Here is a 20,103-nt window from a genome sequence, read left to right as displayed (position 1 = left end):
GTATATCTGGCAAAAAATGTGAGCTAGGATGCTTTTTCGGTCGTTGTCTTTTATCTAGTTATTAGTATAGCGTGGGAAAATGAGTCAGAATACACTTTCCAACTTTCTCTTTATCGATTTATACGAATACCCAAAGCATTTAGTCAAGACGATGGCTGACTGACCCAAGCAACCTCCACGCCAGTCAAAAGCCCGTAACCCAAAAGACCTTAGACAACCAGCTCACTCAAAGCAGGCGACTCGCTCGCCCTCTGCCTCGAAATCTCAAAGCTCAACACCGTATGATCGGTATGATACATCAAAAGGCGCCATCTTCTCGATTGTGCCAAAGACTCTCCGTCCACCGCTCCCTCGCCGTCCTGTGGCTTATCAAGCATACCTTGAACCGGCCCAACCGCCACCCCAACCAACCTCTCGCCCCTTACACCCACCTCCGAAACCACCTTCTCGTTCCGACTGCGAAACGGCAGTATGTACTCGAGTTTGAATGCATATTGCGGCAACGGATTCCCCGTCTTCGTTGTCCAGTATATGCTGAAGATAGCCGCGCGCCCAAGCGGTGACGCGACAATGAAAACGCCGAGCTCGGGTATTTGGGAGAAGTAACACATTCGATCATGCGAGTTGGGAGACAGAAGCGCGCGTCCTGGATGCAATGGACGGCGCATGCTTAAGACGGGGTCACGGGAGTCACGGGCGTCGAAGGGGTGGAAAGGTCGCTGGACGAGGAATACTTCGTCTTTTGTGACAATTACGCATGGGGTGGAAGGGACTTGGGCCTGTGGTGGCGTCAGCTCATCCTGATAAAACTGGTGTGTATGCATACTGGCAATTGTGGGGTGGACAGAGCCGTGATGTCGCAGTACGCTTGCTTAGTAGACAGACGAACTACACTCGTATATGTCATTTGCCCTTGATCGCCCGTTTCCATGGGCCACGGTTCATTGACGTCGTCGCTATCATCATCGAGATCCCATGGCTACACAGGGAGGGACAGTCAGCGGAAATTCAGGTCGGTTGGAAGACGTAAAGTACGGGAGGGAAATGCTTAGCGTTTGAAAAGCACACAAAAGATCGTGCTGTACGTACCACGGCAGAGAGATTATCGTTGAGAACCTGGAAGAACCACGGTGGCGCTCCAGAGAGATGTGGAGGAAGAGTAGGCTGGGGGTTGGACTGAGGCGGCGACCCTGTAGCGATTTGGGTCGGAGCAAGCTGAGTATCAGGAATCGATGGAGAGATGCCGTGAAGGACACCAAGTCCTTGTGTAGTATCTTCTTCGACATGCATATCACTGCCCTGAGACACACCAGACCCTTGCGTAGCCTCTTCGTCGAAACTCTCCACCGAGTCCGTATCCGAGCTCTCGTTCGAATTGGGCATCTCATTCTGCCCGCCCTCTGGGTTCGAAGAACTGCCTTCAGCCTCTTCCATCTCAGAGTCCTCGACCATCATATCGCTAGATCCGTTCCCGTCATCGTCATCGGTGAGCGACTCGTAGCTATAGAAACCCGCAGGGGTAGGGTAGTTTTCATCGGCCTTTACTGTAAATCTATGCTTGTACATGGTAAAATCTGCAAAGCAAGGCGCAGTCTTGTGGGGCTTCAAGGTCGATTCGTCCGCTGCTGACATCTCATACGCTGATCGTGTATCTAGCATCATAGCACCCCAGGCACCGTGGGGATAGTTTGAATGGTCCATACATAGACACTCCCCTGGGTCCAAATGAGGTGCCGTTGTTGGGACCATGGCACTTGCGCACCAGCCCAACTGAATAGTTCGAGCGGGCATTTGGGTTCCAGCGGGCGTTTCGGGGTGATGTAGGTCCCATATCAAAGTTTTGCCATCAATCGAGCTGCTGATGAGCCAGCGCCCGGACGGGTCGTCTCCGTTGTTGATGAACGATACCGAAGGAACATTGCTCTCCGTCGTAAGAGTAATCACATGATCTTTTTGTCTCGGCGAGGGAAAGTCCGATGCCGGCTCGGTCTCGCAAGAGTCTGAATCGACAGAGTCGGATCCAGGATGCGCAAGTGCATACGCGAAAACAGTAATATTATGCGTGTTCGCGCTGTATGCAATGATACGAGCTTCCCGATGGATAGCTAAGCCCCAAGCGCTAGCACCAACATTATGGTGCAAGAATGGCCCCACTCTATTCTCGTAGACAGATTCTGTAGTCGATCGAAGACTCAGGAGGGTTTCATGTATGACTTTAATACGGTATCCAACGACATCGCCGTCGTCACAGGTTGCAAGAAGAACCTCCTCGCGACCAAGATAGTCAACAAGGATACGAGTAATAGAATGCGGATCTTGCGGATCGACCCCAGATCCGGTTGCGAAATTTGATATCGGCGGGTGTAAAACAAGCTCTGGTTCTTTGGATAGCTTCTGACTTGGAAAGCTCGGCTGGTAAACATGAATTGTGTCATTGCAGGCAAGAAAGTAAAGATTGTAAAGTTGTGATAATGCGGTAAGGTCGCAGCGCCATGGTTTTATCTTGGGTCTGTCGTTGCGATCGGGAAACTGCTAGAAGTCAGTAGCTGTTCTTTTCATATACCGTTCGTATAGGCAGCTTCGGGTTGGACGGCGAGTTGAGTTTTGCGAATGTCTCAAGGGCTACGTTATCGTGAATTATTGACCAAGAGGAGCGTTGGTCGGTCGCGTCGTCAATGCCATAGCGTTGGGGCAAACAATCGAAGAAACTCACCCTTCTCGATCCCAAATGCACACCCGTCGGTATGCAAGAGATATGTTTCGACATCGTGGATTCCTCATTTCCGCATTCCAACTGCGATCTAGGATTGTTTGATGTCGAAGTTGGGAAGTCCAAGAGGGTTGGTAGGTTGAACGGATTGATGGTTGTGAGCTAGCTCTTGAACGCGCTACCTAGGTACTTCCTGATTGGGTCTTGCCACGTGCTGGTGCTTTCACGATTACTAGCAGCACAATAGCAGAGAAAAGCGTTAGTGGTGAACGTTAATAGCGGGTGAGAGACATGCGGGGCGGTTTAATATCACTGTATTCTAGACACGGTGCTCGACAGCTCGAAAATCAACAGCTAGTCTTTTAGTATTTCCCGAATTTGCCAAGAAGTTGGGATACCTAAGCTCCGCAAACGGGTCCAGCCATATTCGGACAGGTGGAGAAGCAACGAGGATCATGTCCCCCGTATATAGTTAAGCGGTACTCTCGAGCCTTCTCGTAAATGGTGTGTCACAGACTAGTCTCATAGAATTCCATAAACAGACTTTGTTGGAAACGCAGCATCTCACTGTCAACAAAGAGTGTTTTGGCCCTTCCAGACATAACATCGATATATAGTAAGATGTGCAGCATCTATGTGTTGAAGCATAATTGCGCTAATTGCTCGCATAGGCATCAAGCAGCACGGTAATGCCGATGAATTACGCCAGAGATTATTATGATAAGTTTACGATCCTCGCGAAACCGCCCGAGTATATGTAGTGGGTATGTCAACCTGAAGATCAAATCCGTAGGTCAAAGTATCCAAAACGCCGTCTAGTGCTTAGCCGTAACTTTGTCGCCAGTGAGCTTCTCGACAGCTTCCTTGGCACTAGATTTTCGTTAGCCAAACATATCCAGTACAAGACTGATGAAGAACTTACACATCGCCCAAAGCAACCATGCAGACCGTCTGCCAAACGCCAAGCCCAATCCTAGGAGTAACGCCACGGTAAAGACCCTTGATACCGTTGTTGGAGTAAATGTACCTGAATGCCGAGGCAACATTCAGGTTCTTGGGGCGGTTCGGATCGACAGTCTTGGACTGCAGCTCAACGCGGATGACCTCAATGGGCTGGTTCCACGCGCTCAAACCACCACCAAGCGCCGAAGCAGTGATCTTCTCAACCACGCTAAGCTTCTCGCCGTGCTCTTTACCAGTCACCCTCCTGATGCCGGTCTCAGCGACGCGGGACAGACCGAAGCGGGATCCCCAGTTGGTGACCTGGCGCACCGCGACGGCGTTTACACCACGGTTGATACCGCGGAGACCTTCCGTGCGCCAAATTCCCATGAATGTCTCGATGGTGGTCGGGGGCTTCGCTCCAGTAGCTGCGACCTTGTGTTTGGTAATCTCAACCGTCTTCATGCAGGTGCAGAAGCCCATGGTGGCATAGGCCTGAGCGAGACCACCCGTCATACCACCCGAGATACCAGCGACAAAGTCAGGCGCCCCGAACGATTTGGCATAGTATTCGGCTTCCGACGCAACGAAGAGGAGGACGGCGCCCTTGGTGGAGGCTTCGATCCAGGCCCACGGAATGAGACCTTGGTAGACTGTGCATCGTCTCGTTAGCCCAACACCCCAAAACAAGTGTTTAGAAGAACGTACACCCAAAAGCTCCTCCGCGTGCCCAGATGCGGCCAATAGCTCCCGCAAAGCCTTCGGACCGGTTGGCAGCCATGGTAGTCTTGACGACCTCCAACGGCTATTGACGGCAGTTAGTCATTTGCTCGGATTTGCGATTTCTGAAGGGTTTTGAGGTCAAATTACCTGTCCCAGAGTAGTGACCCTATCGCGTGTTGTCAGCGTTGATTCATTGAAGCTTGACGCTGCTGCGGCTAATCACTTACTCGAACAAGTTGAGACCAGCGCCAACTGATAGCTAAATCAGCACACATTCACACTTCCCTACGCCGCAGAACTTACGCAGCAGGTTGCTAAACTTCACGGGCTTCTTTTCAAGCCTCGCTGGGCCATTTATCGACGCGCTGGGGACGCCGGTCACAGGTGTGGAACTCATTCTCTGGGGTTGTCTTGTCGAAGGTATGGGGCCTGACCAAGGCAAAGGGTGCTCCGTCGCAAAAGTGATTTGGGTAGAGTGTAGAGTAGAAGGGAGCAAGGAGAGACAACGAAAATATTGGGATTAGTTTGCGAGGCGTGGTCTGTGTGTTTGAAGCTAACATCTGGGGGATTGTCCACCTCGCTCCAGTATGAGGCTGATGTCGGAACTAGCGCCTTGTGCCACTCCGAACTGCGGCTCGGCTTCTCAACCGCGCATTGTACTGATGATAGAAAATCAATTCCGTCGTCTGTTCAGCCGTCTCCGAACTCAGCACCATCGCATTGCCCTCTTTCAGCGCTTTTGTCCGAACTCGTTGGGTGCATCGGTTCCCCAACAAAATGGACATCGGGTTCGTTCCTCAACGTAATTGCCTATTCCGCTACTGTAATAGGCCGCCGCCTGCACAGTCCCCCACTCACCGCCATTCACTAAACAACGCACTGTTGACGCTCACTTTGCGCACTGTATATGTGTATGTGCATGTGTACATGGACGAGAAAGCAATGTACTGGACGTTAAGATATGATATTGCGACAAGTCGTTCACCAAATGTAGTACTACAGCACCGAAACGCTCACAAGCTATATCCACTACATTCTCAGTTCTACATGGTACAGAGAAATCTCTTGAATCTCTAGCATAATCTCCATCCGCTCTCGGGCCACGACTCACATGTTCAGGGTATTCTTACAAAGTAGCTCCAACCAGCTTGGCGTAGGCCTCAGTGCTGAAAGACTTGGGCCTCTCAATGGGAGCACCAACGGCGCGGTCGATGATGAGCTGGGGAAGCACACCAAGAGCACGGGACACACCGAAGAGGACGGTGTAGTAGTTCTGCTCGGTGAGGCCGTAGTACTGGAGGAGGACGCCGGAGTGAGCGTCGACGTTGGGGAACGGGTTCTTGGTCTTTCCGTGCTCAGTCAGGACGCCAGGAGCGATCTTGTAGACCTGGCTGACGAGCTTGAACATGGGGTCATCGGGCAGATGCTTCTGGGCGAATTCGCGCTGGGAAACGTAGCGGGGATCGGTCTTACGGAGGACGGCGTGGCCGTATCCGGGAACGACCTGGCCAGCCTTGAGGGTGGACCAGAGGTAGTCCTTGATGGCCTGGTCGCTGAGGTCGTTGCCGATAGCCTTCTTCATCTTCTGAAGCCAGACGAGGACTTCCTGGTTGGCCCTGGAAATGGTTAGTATTTTTCTTTCAGATTATTGGGAGAGAAACCTACAATCCGTGGAGAGGGCCAGCAAGACCGTTCAGGCCAGCAGCCAGGGAAAGGTAGGGAGAGCTGAGGGCACTGCCAACCAAGTGGGTGGTGTGGGCACTGACGTTGCCGCCCTCGTGGTCGGTATGGATGGTGAGGTACAGACGCATAAGCTCAACAAAGTCCTTGTTCTCGGAGAAGCCGAGCTGGTTGGCCAAGTTGAAGGAATAATCCTTGTCCTTCTGGACAGGCGCGACCTTGCCGTCCTTGTAGACGTTGCGGTAGATCTTGGCGGCGATTGTGGGAAGCTTGGCAATGAGGTCCATGGCATCCTCGAAGGTGTGCTCCCAGTATTGCGACTTGTGAATGCCCTTAGCATAGGCCTTGGCGAAGTTTGACTCGTGCTCGAGAGCAGTGACGGCGATGGAGAACTGGGCCATAGGGTGGAGGTCGCTGGGGCAGCGGTCGATAAGCTCCTCGACGAACTTGGGAACGGCGGAGCGTGCAGCCCATTCAGCGGAGAGGTCGCGGACCTGCTGCTCAGAGGGGACCTCGCCGGTCAACAGAAGCCAGAAAAGACCTTCTGGGAGAGGCTCCTGACCGCCGGGGGCCTTGGGAAGGAGCTCCTGGCACTCGGGGATCTGGAGTGTGTGAGCAATGGCCTCTAGCAGACGCTTTGGGTGTAATAATTACAGTCTTGCCGCGGAAACGGATACCCTCCTCAGAGTCCAAGACGGATCCCTACAAATGGTCAGCTTATCAATGGACATAGTGAGGAGCCATGAGGCGGTCGCATACCTCCCAGACGAGGGACTTGATGCCACGGGCACCACCATAGACCTGGTCGAGGGTGACCTCGCCAATGACCTTGTTGCCATGCTCCCTATGATATCCTGTCAATGGTGTGTTGCGGCGTGGGCGGGAGTGCCTGAGACGTACTTGCGGAGTTTCTTGATCTTCTCAATCTCGCCGGGAAGCTTGTTTGCGAAGGTCTCCTTCAACGACTGCGTTCCGACATTGTCAGCGGATGCTCTCAGAAGCCACGGCGGAGGGCGCATACCTGGGTCTTGCCGGCCGAGTAGCATCGGAAGCCATTGAAGGCTGTGGTCCGCAGAGGAGCGGCAGCGCGGAAGGCGCTCGATAAGCGCAGAGCAGAAGCCATTGGAGATGTGTGGAGAAGGATGGCAGAAGGTGTGCGGATGGGAGGAGAAGACAAGAAGCCTAGGAGCGGAATGATGCGAGAAAATATCGGCGAAGCTCAATCAATTTGCTGGGGAGCTGGAGCAGGCGCACGGATCATCATCGGCGGGACGGATTCCCAGTTCGCTTTCGTGGCCACCCGCACACACACACACACCGGGCCATGGTCGGGACTCGGAAGTCGCCTCAAGTAAGCCGATGCTAATGGGCAAATTTGACAGCACACGTATTCGAAAAAGAAAAGAAAAGAAAAAGAGCTTGACGGTGTGTAGGACCATGTTTTCTTCCCGCCTAGGAGCTGAACAAGAGAACAATCATGACTTGGGGTGCACTGTGGTCACTCGAGATAGTTTGCATACATACCGCCCAACTACTACTGTTGCCCGCATGCCCGCATCCATCCCGCTTTAAAGACATGGCAAACTGTTGATCCTTGTATTTGTCTAGGTATATGGGTCTCTTGTGGGTTCTTGCTGTGTAAAGCTTCGTTGTTCAAGTCATTATTGGCCAAGTTGGAGCTGAAGAGCACAAACATGTCCACCTGTCCACCTAGCCCCAAGCGACACGACAAATGAGAAACCGCGGTATATCCAATTAAACAAGTCTTACTCTTCCCGCGATACAGTGCGTGCAGGAGGCGGTGGACGTGTTTCAGAGGCGTCTTCACGTCAAATCCTGTCATGCCGATCGGGTCTCAACGTGTTCCAAGGTTGGCCGAGGTGCCTAGGTTGGTTGGGCTTGGGGTGGCAGAATCACGTGCAGCGCCACCAACGCCGAATTCTCTAACCTGGCGCCCAAGGAGATGCGACCAGCCATCCTCAACTGCACCTGCGCGCTTGACATAGATCAACACCCATTCTCGCGATTGCATCTTACTGCGACTCTCATCTAGTGTATAAACGCTTGCGCAGTGCAACCGCCTTCTCCGCCGCCAAATCGACCTACCTAGGCAACTACGAGGGTGACAAGCAAGCACTTCCTCTAGGCTATTATAAGGCTTGACGGCTACATTGCGCTTTGCCACGACATTGCAAGTCCTCATAGTACCGCAAAGTCCTCCTGGCACATCGCATCACACCTGGGGTCGTTGGTCTTCCAGTTTGCGCTCAGATCGATCGACTACTCGATCGCTCTACTCTCGTTCCCAACCTAGATCTCACCGCTTCACCTCTTGACTTGCACGCGCCCGAGTACAGTCTGCGTGTTTGCCATCTCGGCTCTCTCACCACACTAACCATGGCAGCCATGCACGAGTTGACGACGCAGTTGCAGTCGCTTCAAGCATTAAAACCACCCGGAGTCACGCCAACCAAGGTCAAGGCCATCACCAAGATATGCGTAGACAACATTCAGGTATGCCGGCCGCGTAGTCCTTCCATGTCCGTTCGTACAGGATCCATACTAAGCCATTGCTCCCACTTGTAGTCCGACACCGTCATCGTCCAAAAGATCCTGCAACAGCTTCAGAACAGCGCCGCCACACACAAGCTCGGAGTGCTATACGTTGTAGACTCGGTCGCTCGACAATGGGTAGAGAAGGCTAAACTGGCAGGCCAGGCCGTATCTAAGAATGCTGCCCGTGGAACATATGCTTCCGGCGTGCAGTTGATCCGAGATGTGCTTCCTGTAGCAATGAGTAATCTCGTGCAGTCAGCGCCCGAGAACCAGAAAGAGAAAATATCGAAGCTCTTAGACATCTGGGAGCGCGGCCAAACGTTTCCGCTCGATATGCTTGCAACCTTCAAGCAGCAGTTGAACAGTGGCCAGAACAGTAAGCCTTTCGTCGCGTCCTTGTTCGTTTGCATGTCTAACCACTGGACTCAGTTGCTTATGAACCGCCAAGTCCGCCAAAGATCAATGGCGCAGGGCCCACCTTCAAAGCTCAGACTAACCAGCAGCCACCAGCCCCTCCACCACAGGCACAATCACAGGCACAGACGCAGGATCCGAATGCTCTTTTTGCTGCGCTTTCTGGCTTTAGCCAACAAAATGTCCCCACTAACGGTGCGCCTGCTGTAGCGCCACCTGCTTTTCCTTTCGTTCAGAATATGGTACCGCCACCACCTCCCCCAGGATTTGTGCCTCCGCCCCTTGGAACCAATGGACAACCTGGATTACCTCCTCCACCAGCTGGCATGAATGATTTAGCAGGCCAAATCCTACAGGCTATGAGTGCAGGTTCAATTGCCCCTGATCAAGCAATACAGGTACTAAACGCACTGGCTACGGCCCAGAATGGGGGCATGCCTTTGCCACCGCAGACAGCAGTCGTCCCCCAGACGCAACTGCAGGCTCAACCTGTTGCACAAAATGGTGGTCAACCAGACCGATATGAACAGCACGACACTAGAATGCGAGATCGTAGTCGATCGCCTGATTATCAACTCCATCGGTCTCCTATTCGTAGATCTCCGCCCAATCCAAACCGTCGAGATAGTCCCACGTACGGTGTATACGACCCAAATGCAGGCCCTGATGGCAACGCACAACGATTTGAGCGAGGTGAGCGCGGTCGCGGCCGTGGTAAACAACGGGGTGGGCGCAATGATCGTAATGAGTATCGCCAACGCACGCCTCCTCGACGACAGCCTAGCCCGCCTAGAAATGCATTTGTCCAGTCAAAGTATATCGAGTGGGATGATAGTCTGCCGCGCGACCATATCAGAGTCTATAGTCGTACCTTGTTCGTAGGCGGTGCTGGCGGAACAGAAGGTGAGATCCGGAGTATCTTCGCTCGTTTCGGTAGAGTTCAGACGTGTATTGTCAACCAGGACAAGCGACATGCTTTTGTTAAGATGTTGACACGGCCCGATGCCGTCGCTGCCAAGGAGGGCATGGACAACCTCCAGGATCCCACGGCCCAGTCGAAGGCGCGCCAGGTAAGATAGTAAGCTGCGCCGCCAATGGTCACGTACTAACATCTCTAGACACGTTGGGGAGTTGGTTTTGGCCCACGAGACTGCAGTGACTACCAAACCGGCATTAGTGTGATCCCCATCTCTCGGCTTACCGATGCTGATCGCAAGTGGGCCCTAAACGCCGAACATGGTGGCACAGGTGGCATGCCACTCGAGGGAGGCATGGTAATGGAGGAGCCTGATATTGAGATTGGCGCTGGAGTGTCTTCAAAAGGTAGGTCGTTGTCTTGCCAAATATTATATTCGGCGCTAACCCATCTAGCCATTAGTCGACGCGTTCCTACGGATGCCCCTCGGGGTGGGCGCAACGGGCGGGGGGATTTTGGCGGGCGCGGCTTTGACAATGCGCAACCAAAGTTCCGCAAACCGGCCAACGACCCTCGCCATATCTCTCCGCGGCCCGAACAAGGCGTCGCGGTCCCTCCCGCTGTCCCAGGCTTTGGCTTCCAACTCCCTGGTTTCTAAATATCATCTTATACGTTGGTTTATTTCTTTACGGGAGCTATTTTACAGTATCTTTACGGCGGCTGATCTGCTTATGATATCCAAAGCATGGCAAGGCGTTGATTGGGGTGCAGTAGAGTTCAATAGCATATTCATGGTTAGCAATCTAGACAATCTAAAAGCATCATCTTCTCAATAGTACCGCCTGATCAGCCTCAGCTATTCAAGAGACGCAAATCACGATTCTGATACGGGACTGAAGCCCGTCGCGATATACTAAGAAATGCACAATAATACTCTCAGATGTGACTGAAGCTTGCCGTGGTGGTGCATCAAGAGATGCAAAACATCAATCTAATACGGCACTGCCGGCCCTCGGGCTGAGCTCAAGCATAACAAAACCAACGTTTCTCTTTATACCTATATTCTGTCATGATTTTCCCTGTTTAACTGGTAGAGGAGATTTACTTGTTTATTAGCTTGTATTAGCGTTGTGATACCCATCTCGTTGCTTATATAAAACTTAAGAAAAGAGTATCTAACAGTTTGAGTAGGACTGTTCACATCATTACGAAGTGCGACGGAGAAGGGCTGCTACGTGTTTGATTGTTTTTGCTATTTATTATATCATGTTTTTGGTCGTCATATTGACTATGTTGGACTTTGTTAATCCTCCCATGTCAGGTTGAATCGCCCGGGAGCATTCTCATACTCTTTCAAACACTGAATGACCTCGTCGGCGCTCAATGCCTCGGACAATATGCCTGCGTTGGTGGGTGCGATGAAGCCGCTGGTGACGGCGTTCTTGACCCAATCGATCAATCCCGTCCAGTAGTTGTCGACGTTATAAATGATGACAGGCATCGAGTGGATGCCCAGCTGGTTCCATGTAGTAACCTCCATCAACTCCTCGAACGTGCCATAGCCACCAGACAGGGCGACGAAGCCACCTCCGGGCCCTCCCGCGACGACTTCCCTGGCCATCATCTGTTTGCGCGTATGCATGTCCTTTACCACGGTTGTCTGGCCGTATATAGACTCGTCAATGCGGTGCGAGGTGATATCATCGGGGTCGTGGTTTTGCTCAAACCTGACCAGCGGCTGCGGAATGATGCCGTGGACGCTGCTGGGGCCGCTGAGCGAGACAAGGGTCCGCGCTACTTCGCCCATGAGACCGACTGTACCGCCGCCGTAGACGAGCTTGGTGTTGGATTTGTGGAGGGCCGTGGCAAGTGCGCGCGCAGAGGCCATGTGTACGGGCGAGGTGCCTTCAGAGGCGCCGCAACTGTGGGGTGTTGGTATTCGGGTGCTTGAGAATAGTCAAGCTGCTGGAGGCGGGGCACATACAATACGCAGACTACAGGCTGCTTGGCTGTGCCATTGCTGGCTGTTGCATTGTTGTTCACCATGGCGAATGTCGAGTCTCAAGAGTCGGAACGTGAGTCGGAACGCAGTGTCTGGGGCGATTGACGTGTCCAAGGAGGGGCTGTCGTACAAAGAACAGGAAAGGAGTGGAGAAAGCGACGGTGTACAAGAGAGCGTTGGGTTACATATGCGTCAACGATGGTCCAAGCCTACCCACATGTGCCTGTTCGTGGTTTCTATCGACTCGTAGTAGCTGCATCTCGGGAAGCTCTCAAAAGAGGCATGCATTTCGTCACTGCCCTGCTCGTGCCGTCTGCCGCCTTCTCGTTGGTCAGCCGGCCCTTGTTCGCGGGGCCTTGGCATATACGTGATATCTCCAAGCTAACATCCATCTCTGCAAACTTACTCCGCATCACTTCGCTTTAATTTGCAAATTGTGAAGAAGGAATCGCGCGATTCCGCAGATTTGCAACCATGTCTGGGGTACAAGCACAGCCGCCGGCTGAGGAGGGCAAGAGCGTAAGTAAAGCTCGAAACCGCCCCTCTCATCTCATAATGCGATGGATAGCTAATCATGTGCGGCGCAGGTGTTCATGTCCATCGCTCAGAGCGTTGGCATCTTCCTCCTCATCCAAGGTGGCATGAAGTATATCCTGCCTCAGATCACAAAGACTCCCACCGCCGACCCTGCGCAAGGCGCATCTGTCGCTTCCACCACCCCCAATGGAGCAAACGTAGTCATCCCCGCCTGGGAGAATCGCCCGCGCCAATTCGAGCCCGATGTCCAGATCAGCCCGGTACCGTGGAATATTGCGCCTATGTGGCCAGTAGGCACCGCGCTCGACATCTCCATGTACATCTCGCCATCCATCGCCATGCCCGCGCTGAAGAAGATGCCCAAGGAGTCGCTGTTGATCGAAGAGAAGAACTTTGTGTTTGGCGACTACAAGCAGAAGCGGGAGATTCAAACCGAATTTACCGTGCCAAAGGAAGTGCAGCGCAATGCAACACTACTCGCGCATTTCTACGTCGCTCAGAGCGGCAGCGTACTTGACCCCACCCAGCCAGGCTATGACACCACAAAGGCGTACCACTTTATCCGGCCACTGTCTGTATACCATGCCAAGAAGAAGATTGCGAAGACAAGGAACCTGTTGAGCGACATGCCGGAGAAGGATGCCCAGGAGACCGAGGCGGAGAAGAACGCGCCCAAGGTCATTGCTTCCTACTATCATCCCAACTTTACCATTTCTCTGATCCCAGACGCCGGTGTCATATCGTATCCCAATCTGCACCCTGGAACCAAGAAATTTATTCAGCTCGAGGCTAGCGGTGCTCGAGATGCATCTGGCCAGCATGGCTGGTACTATCCTATCCTTTTCAGCAACACCTTCTGGCAGCTTAAGAAGCACATGATTGAGCTCAACGACACGGTCACGACTCTCCCGCTGAATGTGAATATCAACAACCTCGCCCACTGGAAGTACAATCTGTTTGCTTCAGTAGACGAGAACCTCAACGCCAACGCCAAAGCCGCCCAATCAGGCCAGTCTACGCCAGGGGGTGGTGATGGGTCCGAAATGGAGATGTTCAAGGAGATCCTCATCGACAGCAACTCATACCTGCTTGCCATCACCGCCATCGTCTCCGTCTTCCACATGGTCTTCGAGATGCTGGCCTTTAAGAATGACGTACAGCATTGGCGCAAGAAGAAGGACAACGTGGGTACTTCGGTCCGCACCATCCTTGCTAATGTCTTTATGCAAGCTGTAATCTTCCTGTACCTCCTGGACAACAATGAGAACACGTCGTGGATGATTCTGTTTGGTCAGGGCATGGGTATGGCTATCGAAGCCTGGAAGATCACCAAGTCGGTCAATGTCCGTGTTCGCCCGACAGCACCGGGCTCCTGGTTGCCCTACACCATCGTTTTCGAGGACAAGCATGTGCTATCTGAGACGGAGAAGAAGACTGAAGAGTACGATCAAATTGCGTTCAGGTACCTCTACATGGTGGCGGTACCCCTGCTCATTGCATACGCCATCTATTCGCTCATGTACGACACGCACAAGTCGTGGTACTCGTTCATCATCACCACGCTCGTCGGCTCCGTCTACGCCTACGGCTTCCTGATGATGGTGCCCTCGCTGTACATCAACTACCGCCTGCAATCCGTCGCCCATTTGCCTGGCCGCGCCATGACTTACAAGTTCCTCAATACCTTTATTGACGATCTATTTGCTTTTACGATCAAGATGCCTACGCTGCATCGTCTTGCCACGCTGCGAGACGATGTCATTTTCTTCGTGTACATATTCCAAACGTGGAAGTACAAGGTTGACTATAGCCGTATCAACGAATTCGGCCAGGGTGGTGACGACGAGGAGGTGGAGGAGAAGGATGCAAACAGGCCGTTGGCGGCGTACCCCGATGGCGACAAGAGTTTGAAGGTCCCAGATGCTGAGAAGGTAGCCAAGGTCGAAAAGGAGAAGGCAGCACAAGCGACGGGGAGCCAAACCAAGGGCCAGGCAAAGCAGAGGAAGAGGTAGAACAAAGTAAAGTCATGTACAATACGAGAAGGGGAGGGGAGAAGGGGAAAGTGGGGCAGAAACATAGTTGTAAGAATGGTATATAGCATGGTCGCGGTATAGATGCACATTGCGATCGACGCATAATTGTAAATACTTCTACCACGTATACAAACCATGATCTACAACCCAAACTCTAATTTCTCGCACAATGGCAACTGATTTGATAGCTACGCGGCTATGCGGAGGGGCACGAATCAGGGGCTGAAGGTGCTTCTCCAGTTATCGCGAGTAGCACAGACCCCCAGGACATCCGCAGCGTTCCGGGGCCCAATCATAAGAATGGCGAACTCGCACCTTGCATGCGAAAGGACCCAGGAAAACATGCAAAGACCGATAATGCCGTCTGACGGTTCTTACTAATTCCCAGTCATACGAAGGCGAAATTCCCGCGGGGTGCGAGCAAAGGCCGGGGGTGGCTGGATTCATACTTAAGGGAGGGCGCCCGGCTGAGAAGGAGGCAAAGGCATCCGTGGCGGGCAAGTCTCCAGCAGCGACATTTCTCACATTACATACTCGAGGCGATTCTCACATACCCGAGGCCATCCATGCATGTTCGACGCTTGACCTGATTGTAGTCGGCGAAATGCGTTTACAGCGATGAACAGACAGATTCAGCATGAGTTGTCTTGTTGGAGTAGAAAACTGACGTTGCGCACTTGCACACTGACACAAGCATCGTAGTACAGGCAGGTAAGAAGGCCTCATATTAGTCCTCTAGTAGCAACATGGTAAGGAAGCCCTCATACCCCGTCTGGTAGCCTTTGACTCACTGTGGAGCAGTAGTCGCGAAGAAAAAGAGAAGAGAAGAGAAGAGTATTTGCTTCGATTCCAGAGTTGCACCGCCCAACACGCCGAAAATGTCTTGGAAAGCAAACGATTCTTACTGTACGACGGTCGAGCCAAGGGACAAAGGACCCAGTTTTCGCAAACATGCCCAGGCAGATTATCAGCGGAGTCGACTGGCGATCGACTGGTGAAGAGGTTGAGGAGTCGGGTTTGCATAGTGGGGCAGAGGCAGCGATAAGCAAGAGACGCGCAGCGCAACGCGACGACGACGAGATGAATCTTCGCGCGACATTACTGGGCGCTCTTCTTGGATAATATTCAGCACAACGGTAACGGGCGGATGGTCCGCTTCTGGACGCATGTTCGCCTCCTTGGCTGGGCTGAAGGAAGGCTTGTGTCCCCCAATTTAACGCGCGCACAGGGTCCAGGTCCTCGTATGCAAGGCTGGCTGGCTGCGAAGAGAGAATCTTCTGATCACCGCGCACAAGTCCGTCTCAGCACACCTTCACGCCACCCACCACAAGCTCCGGAGCGCAGCAAATGTAGTAAGGGGCTAAAGGGGGCATGCGTATGGTTCACCAGCATCCAAGTTGGAGGCGTGCGACTCCAGACGGCTCCAAACTCCACAATGACACGGCCAAGGCCAAGACCCTAGGCTCGATACCGTGTAGACACCCGCTCTCTCCAGTCCAGTGCCTGGCCTCGGACCGCATAGGCCCCCAGATGGCGTTTTTCCTGTTCGTTTACGGCATACGGCGTCTGGGGGCCCTGTTGCGCGTGCCGAAGGGGATTGCATTGCATTTTGGCGGTGGGACTTTGGGGGGGTGTTCTTTGCGAGTCTGGGACGTGGGCGATTAAATGGCACGGTTGAGCGAATCCAGAAGGTGACGTATGGTGCGCTACCTACTCAGCCCCCTTTCGCCCAGACGAATCCGCTTGTCTTCGGGGAAAGAAGCCGTGCACGCGGTAACTTGACCCAAGCGACTCAGGTGCGAGCAAGCAAGCAAGCACCACCAAAAGCCCGCAATCACTCTGCCGCCACCACCACCACCTTAATAGGGACCGACCCGTGTCTGGTACAAACTCGCTCCCTGTCCGCGCCCTCTACCTTATTTACCGTCGTCGTCGCCGTCGCCGCCGCCACTACTACCACGACCACGACCACAAACACCACCACCACCACCACCATCATGTCGCGGCACCGAATTGTTTCCCCCGCAGAGGTCCAGCGTCTGATTGCCCAGAACCAGCCCATTGTCATTCACGAAGGCTACGTCCTGCACCTGGGAGAATGGATCGACAAACACCCTGGCGGCCGTCTTGCAATCCTGCACATGGTGGGCAGAGATGCGACCGACGAAATCAACATGTATGTCGTCTCCATGGGGGTCCCTGCGTTCCCGCTTCTAGCAAAGCCCGCCTCACTGTGTTCCGCGCCCGTGGGGCAGCGTAAGCACTTGATGAACTTTAGACTGACCTCACCCAGCTACCACACCAACAAGGCACTGCTCATGATGACCAAGCATCGCATTGGCCGCGTAGAACTACCCTGGGCCAATCTCGAGCCTCCAATCCGCTCCCCCGAATTCTACAAGAACCTCAAGCTCGGAGAGAAGAGTGGTGTGATTGCACATGGAGATGGCCACAGGTCACGGAAGAGCGTGGATCTTGGATCCGTGCGTTATCCCGTCACTCCGCCCTGCTCCATCTGACAGCTGACAAAAATGCAAAGGCTGCTGCCATTATTAGCAAGAAGTTGATGCCTGTCAATTCGTGCGTCCGCCGAACGAGCGTCACACCCGATCCCGAGAAGCTGCCTCTGCTCGAATCCGAAGCACCAACCATTGACACTGCCGAGGACAAGTTAAGGCACAGGGAGCAGTTTGCTACCGAAGAGGAAAAGAGGGAGATTGAAGAGGGCATAAGAGACAACCCCTCGCTCGACGTCGCGACGCAGCGTGCTATCGTAGAGGACTACCGCGCTTTACATCAGCAGTTCAAAGACGAGGGACTCTACCAATGTCGCTACTCGGAATACGCAAAAGAGTCGCTTCGATACGGCTTTTTGTTTGCTGCCTTCGCCTCTCTGCTCTATTGCAAGTGGTATCTCTCATCTGCCGTGTTCCTGGGCTTGTTCTGGGTAAGTTTACTCTCGTCCAGTTAAATCACTGCAAACTAACACGACTCAGCAACAAATCATGTTCACCGCCCACGATGCCGGCCACCGAGGCATCACTAGCAACTTCGTCGCTGACACCCTTATCGGTGCGTTCATCGCCGACTTCTGCTGCGGTCTCAGCATCGGCTGGTGGAAGTCGTCGCACAACGTGCATCACCTGATCACCAACATGCCCGAACACGACCCTGACATCCAAAACATCCCTCTCTTTTCCACGTCTCCAACCTACATGAAGTCCATCCTGTCGTCCTTCTACAACTTCCAGTTTGTGTGGGACGGCGCTTGTGATTTCATGGTCCCGTATCAGAAGTACACATACTACCCCGTCATGGCACTTGCAAGATTCAACCTGTACTTTCTGGGCTGGTTGCACTTGTGCTCGCCACGCGCCGCTCAACTGGGCGCTGCATGGTGGACGCGGCCCCTCGAGATCGTCTTCATGTGCTGCTACTGGTACATCTTTGGATATCTGCTGGTCTGGGTCACGCTGCCTACATGGCCTATCCGCATCGGCTTCGTTCTCACGTCGCATCTGGTCACCATGATCCTGCACGTGCAAATCACCCTCTCTCACTGGGGCATGCCCACGTCCGACCTCGGCCCCACCGAGTCCTTCCCGCAACGCCAAATGCGCACCACCATGGACGTCGACTGCCCCGCCTGGCTAGACTGGGTACATGGAGGCCTGCAGTTCCAGGCTGTGCATCATCTTTTCCCCAGGGTTCCGCGCCACAACCTGCGCAGAGGACAGGAGCTAGTGCGCGAGTTTTCCGCAAAGACGGGCGTCAAGTACCACTGCTACAACTTTGTCGAGGGCAACAAGGTCGTTCTGAGCCGTTTGGAACAGGTTGGCCAGATGGCCAAGATGATGGTCGACTGCCAGAAGTCCATGGCCGAGACGGGAGAGAGTGGACTGCATTGATATCCCGCTGGTCGCGGATGTGCAGTACTAAAACTTTTTCCTTTCGTTTGTACATACAACCCCCTTGTAACATTAGACTTCTTCCCATAACGATACATAGAGGTACAATGGACGATAATCATTCAAGTGCTTGGTGTAGCCGGTATACACGTGGCTTGACTCTGATCGCACATCAACACCTTCGTAACGGGAACCGTTAGTATCGATAAAGGTGTCTAACTTGCATGGAAGTCGTGCAATTGGCGCAGCCTAGTACTGGCATTCAAACCACGGGTGTCGACTACTTGCGCTCTCGTCGAAAGGCAGGTCCATGAGTGACCACCCTCCAGTGGGAGTCGGCAACTAATTTTATACTAGGTTAACATGTGACAGGCTGCGAATATTATAAGAACAAGACACACCAAGTGTCAGTTCCAAGGTTGTTGGTACCTGCGTTAGTCTAGAGGGTTTCCAGGTATCCGGTGCGTAGGCAATGACTATCCATGCTGTATCAACCAATAGCTCGCACTCCAACATAGCTACGACATAAAACTAAACCATCTCCTCTCCTCTCTCTCCCAACGACAGCGATGCAAACACCTGACCTTCCTCCAGCAAACTCACCATTCCCATCTCTCAGACGCCCTGCTAGCTCCCCAATCCAATCGCCGCTTCTTCTTACCTTTATCCCTCACCACCAACTCAACCGACAACACGCCAAGAACCACGTTCTGCACCCAACAATCTTTTTTCCCCGCTACCGACGTCATGCTCAGCAGATTCTTTACTGTTATCTAGTTATCAAGCTTGATTTTACGGGTCGCTGCCGGAAAATGAGTACCCCAATGGCCTTTGCCAAGGTATCTCGCGGCCTTGGCTGGGGGGATCTCAACTCGCATGTCGGAAAGGTATATATAGGACGAAGAACCGTTTGGAGTACGGAGCTGGCTGGCTTGTTTTTATCCCTCACACTAAATCTTCTGCTTCGGACGGACTTTCAAGACACGGATCCCTATTGTCCTTCGTTGAACGCGCTCGACACTCGATAGTCTGCCGTCCTTATACACCTGTCACGATGAAGGTGTCTATGGTGTTCTGCGCTGCGGCTGCCGCGGGGGTTGGGGCGCAGGATAGTGTGTCTGCTACGGGGGCTGGCTGTGAGCCTCATGGGGATCACTGGTACGTTGATTTCACGTGGGATGGATGCGGTTGTTTTAGAGAGTAGCGGTTAACATGGTGGATAGGCATTGTCCGTCTGGCGTCGCTGAGCCGACGGCACCTCCTGCCGTCACGACTCCTACTCCTGCTGTCACGACATCGCACTCCCATAACGACGACGACGACGACGAACATGACCATCCAGCTACGGCTTCGACTTGCGAACCTCATGGCGATCACTGGCACTGTCCTAGTGGTGTCGCTCAGCCTACTACTAAGCCTGCTGCTGTATCTACCACCTCGTCGGTTAGAACGACGGCGGCGAGCGGTGCTGGGGCGGCTGCTTCAAGTAGCGCGGCTGCGCAGCAGTCTACTAATGCTGCCGCTGGTATTGCGGGTGGCGAAGGGAGATTGCAGGGTGGTGTGCTGGCGGTGCTGGTGGGTGGTGTTGCCTACTTTTTGTAAGTATGGTAGGAGTAGTAAGATTGATGGAAGGAAAATAATATTTAGATCACTTACTCCAAAGTTAAATGACTTGAATATGA

At 53.2% G+C, this 20,103-nt stretch overlaps 9 protein-coding genes across 9 annotated transcripts; 5 read left to right on the top strand and 4 right to left on the bottom strand.

Moving 5' to 3' along the window:
* Positions 1-137: 137 nt before the first annotated feature.
* K460DRAFT_100437 (uncharacterized protein) lies at positions 138-2,839 on the bottom strand. The gene is made up of 4 exons (XM_040926487.1): positions 2,714-2,839; positions 1,090-2,529; positions 827-979; positions 138-779 (listed from the first exon to the last, which is right to left on the bottom strand). Exons 1-4 carry the CDS (start codon positions 2,765-2,767, stop codon positions 210-212), a joined length of 2,217 nt encoding a protein of 738 aa, XP_040787465.1. The 5' UTR covers positions 2,768-2,839; the 3' UTR covers positions 138-209.
* Positions 2,840-3,145: 306 nt separating this feature from the next.
* Positions 3,146-5,021, bottom strand: K460DRAFT_365848 (mitochondrial DNA replication protein YHM2). The gene is made up of 6 exons (XM_040933257.1): positions 4,679-5,021; positions 4,603-4,627; positions 4,523-4,541; positions 4,361-4,457; positions 3,633-4,305; positions 3,146-3,580 (listed from the first exon to the last, which is right to left on the bottom strand). Exons 1-6 carry the CDS (start codon positions 4,770-4,772, stop codon positions 3,526-3,528), a joined length of 963 nt encoding a protein of 320 aa, XP_040787464.1. The 5' UTR covers positions 4,773-5,021; the 3' UTR covers positions 3,146-3,525.
* A 480-nt stretch (positions 5,022-5,501) lies between these two features.
* On the bottom strand, positions 5,502-7,178 carry K460DRAFT_283670 (putative citrate synthase; the record flags this gene model as incomplete). Its single annotated transcript, XM_040928675.1, has 6 exons — positions 5,502-5,991; positions 6,041-6,657; positions 6,710-6,757; positions 6,815-6,899; positions 6,956-7,020; positions 7,077-7,178. The coding sequence occupies 6 exons, from the start codon at positions 7,176-7,178 to the stop codon at positions 5,502-5,504; spliced, it is 1,407 nt and encodes a 468-aa protein (XP_040787463.1).
* Positions 7,179-8,045: 867 nt separating this feature from the next.
* Positions 8,046-10,812, top strand: K460DRAFT_365844 (uncharacterized protein). The gene is made up of 5 exons (XM_040933256.1): positions 8,046-8,569; positions 8,642-8,987; positions 9,041-10,095; positions 10,144-10,348; positions 10,397-10,812. Exons 1-5 carry the CDS (start codon positions 8,453-8,455, stop codon positions 10,597-10,599), a joined length of 1,926 nt encoding a protein of 641 aa, XP_040787462.1. The 5' UTR covers positions 8,046-8,452; the 3' UTR covers positions 10,600-10,812.
* A 354-nt stretch (positions 10,813-11,166) lies between these two features.
* K460DRAFT_336652 (uncharacterized protein) lies at positions 11,167-12,195 on the bottom strand. The gene is made up of 2 exons (XM_040930977.1): positions 11,926-12,195; positions 11,167-11,863 (listed from the first exon to the last, which is right to left on the bottom strand). The coding sequence occupies exons 1-2, from the start codon at positions 11,985-11,987 to the stop codon at positions 11,245-11,247; spliced, it is 681 nt and encodes a 226-aa protein (XP_040787461.1). The 5' UTR covers positions 11,988-12,195; the 3' UTR covers positions 11,167-11,244.
* On the top strand, positions 12,196-14,662 carry K460DRAFT_310848 (cleft lip and palate associated transmembrane protein 1). The gene is made up of 2 exons (XM_040930168.1): positions 12,196-12,462; positions 12,531-14,662. Exons 1-2 carry the CDS (start codon positions 12,418-12,420, stop codon positions 14,490-14,492), a joined length of 2,007 nt encoding a protein of 668 aa, XP_040787460.1. The 5' UTR covers positions 12,196-12,417; the 3' UTR covers positions 14,493-14,662.
* A 1,848-nt stretch (positions 14,663-16,510) lies between these two features.
* K460DRAFT_405174 (fatty acid/sphingolipid desaturase) lies at positions 16,511-18,421 on the top strand (the record flags this gene model as incomplete). The annotated part of the gene is made up of 4 exons (XM_040936811.1): positions 16,511-16,689; positions 16,807-16,996; positions 17,053-17,460; positions 17,510-18,421. The coding sequence occupies 4 exons, from the start codon at positions 16,511-16,513 to the stop codon at positions 18,419-18,421; spliced, it is 1,689 nt and encodes a 562-aa protein (XP_040787459.1).
* Positions 18,422-18,705: 284 nt separating this feature from the next.
* On the top strand, positions 18,706-19,541 carry K460DRAFT_100243 (uncharacterized protein). Its single transcript, XM_040926486.1, has one exon. It carries the CDS (start codon positions 18,991-18,993, stop codon positions 19,447-19,449), a length of 459 nt encoding a protein of 152 aa, XP_040787458.1. The 5' UTR covers positions 18,706-18,990; the 3' UTR covers positions 19,450-19,541.
* Positions 19,476-20,023, top strand: K460DRAFT_354764 (uncharacterized protein; the record flags this gene model as incomplete). The annotated part of the gene is made up of 2 exons (XM_040931818.1): positions 19,476-19,579; positions 19,645-20,023. The coding sequence occupies 2 exons, from the start codon at positions 19,476-19,478 to the stop codon at positions 20,021-20,023; spliced, it is 483 nt and encodes a 160-aa protein (XP_040787457.1).
* Between the last annotated feature and the right edge of the window lie 80 nt (positions 20,024-20,103).

The sequence above is a fragment of the Cucurbitaria berberidis genome (genome assembly GCF_010015615.1).
Source record: "Cucurbitaria berberidis CBS 394.84 unplaced genomic scaffold K460scaffold_3, whole genome shotgun sequence".
Taxonomy (NCBI): Eukaryota; Fungi; Ascomycota; class Dothideomycetes; order Pleosporales; family Cucurbitariaceae; genus Cucurbitaria; species Cucurbitaria berberidis.
The sequence above is the reverse complement of the archived record's forward strand: the minus strand, read 5'-3'. Positions and strand labels throughout refer to the sequence as shown.

Coding starts and splice junctions, on each gene's coding strand:
- K460DRAFT_336652 (XM_040930977.1), bottom strand. CDS start 11,987: ATGGTGAACAACAATGCAACAGCCAGCAATGGCACAGCCAAGCAGCCT. Junction 11,864..11,925: donor CAGCCTGTAGTCTGCGTATT/GTATGTGCCCCG, acceptor AACACCCCACAG/TTGCGGCGCCTCTGAAGGCA.
- K460DRAFT_365848 (XM_040933257.1), bottom strand. CDS start 4,772: ATGAGTTCCACACCTGTGACCGGCGTCCCCAGCGCGTCGATAAATGGC. Junction 4,628..4,678: donor GAAGTTTAGCAACCTGCTGC/GTAAGTTCTGCG, acceptor TTTAGCTATCAG/TTGGCGCTGGTCTCAACTTG. Junction 4,306..4,360: donor ACGCGGAGGAGCTTTTGGGT/GTACGTTCTTCT, acceptor GACGATGCACAG/TCTACCAAGGTCTCATTCCG.
- K460DRAFT_100243 (XM_040926486.1), top strand. CDS start 18,991: ATGCAAACACCTGACCTTCCTCCAGCAAACTCACCATTCCCATCTCTC.
- K460DRAFT_310848 (XM_040930168.1), top strand. CDS start 12,418: ATGTCTGGGGTACAAGCACAGCCGCCGGCTGAGGAGGGCAAGAGC. Junction 12,463..12,530: donor CGGCTGAGGAGGGCAAGAGC/GTAAGTAAAGCT, acceptor TGTGCGGCGCAG/GTGTTCATGTCCATCGCTCA.
- K460DRAFT_365844 (XM_040933256.1), top strand. CDS start 8,453: ATGGCAGCCATGCACGAGTTGACGACGCAGTTGCAGTCGCTTCAAGCA. Junction 8,570..8,641: donor TATGCGTAGACAACATTCAG/GTATGCCGGCCG, acceptor TCCCACTTGTAG/TCCGACACCGTCATCGTCCA. Junction 8,988..9,040: donor GTTGAACAGTGGCCAGAACA/GTAAGCCTTTCG, acceptor CACTGGACTCAG/TTGCTTATGAACCGCCAAGT.
- K460DRAFT_100437 (XM_040926487.1), bottom strand. CDS start 2,767: ATGTCGAAACATATCTCTTGCATACCGACGGGTGTGCATTTGGGATCG. Junction 2,530..2,713: donor TGCATTTGGGATCGAGAAGG/GTGAGTTTCTTC, acceptor GACTTCTAGCAG/TTTCCCGATCGCAACGACAG. Junction 780..826: donor TGTCCACCCCACAATTGCCA/GTATGCATACAC, acceptor ACGCCACCACAG/GCCCAAGTCCCTTCCACCCC.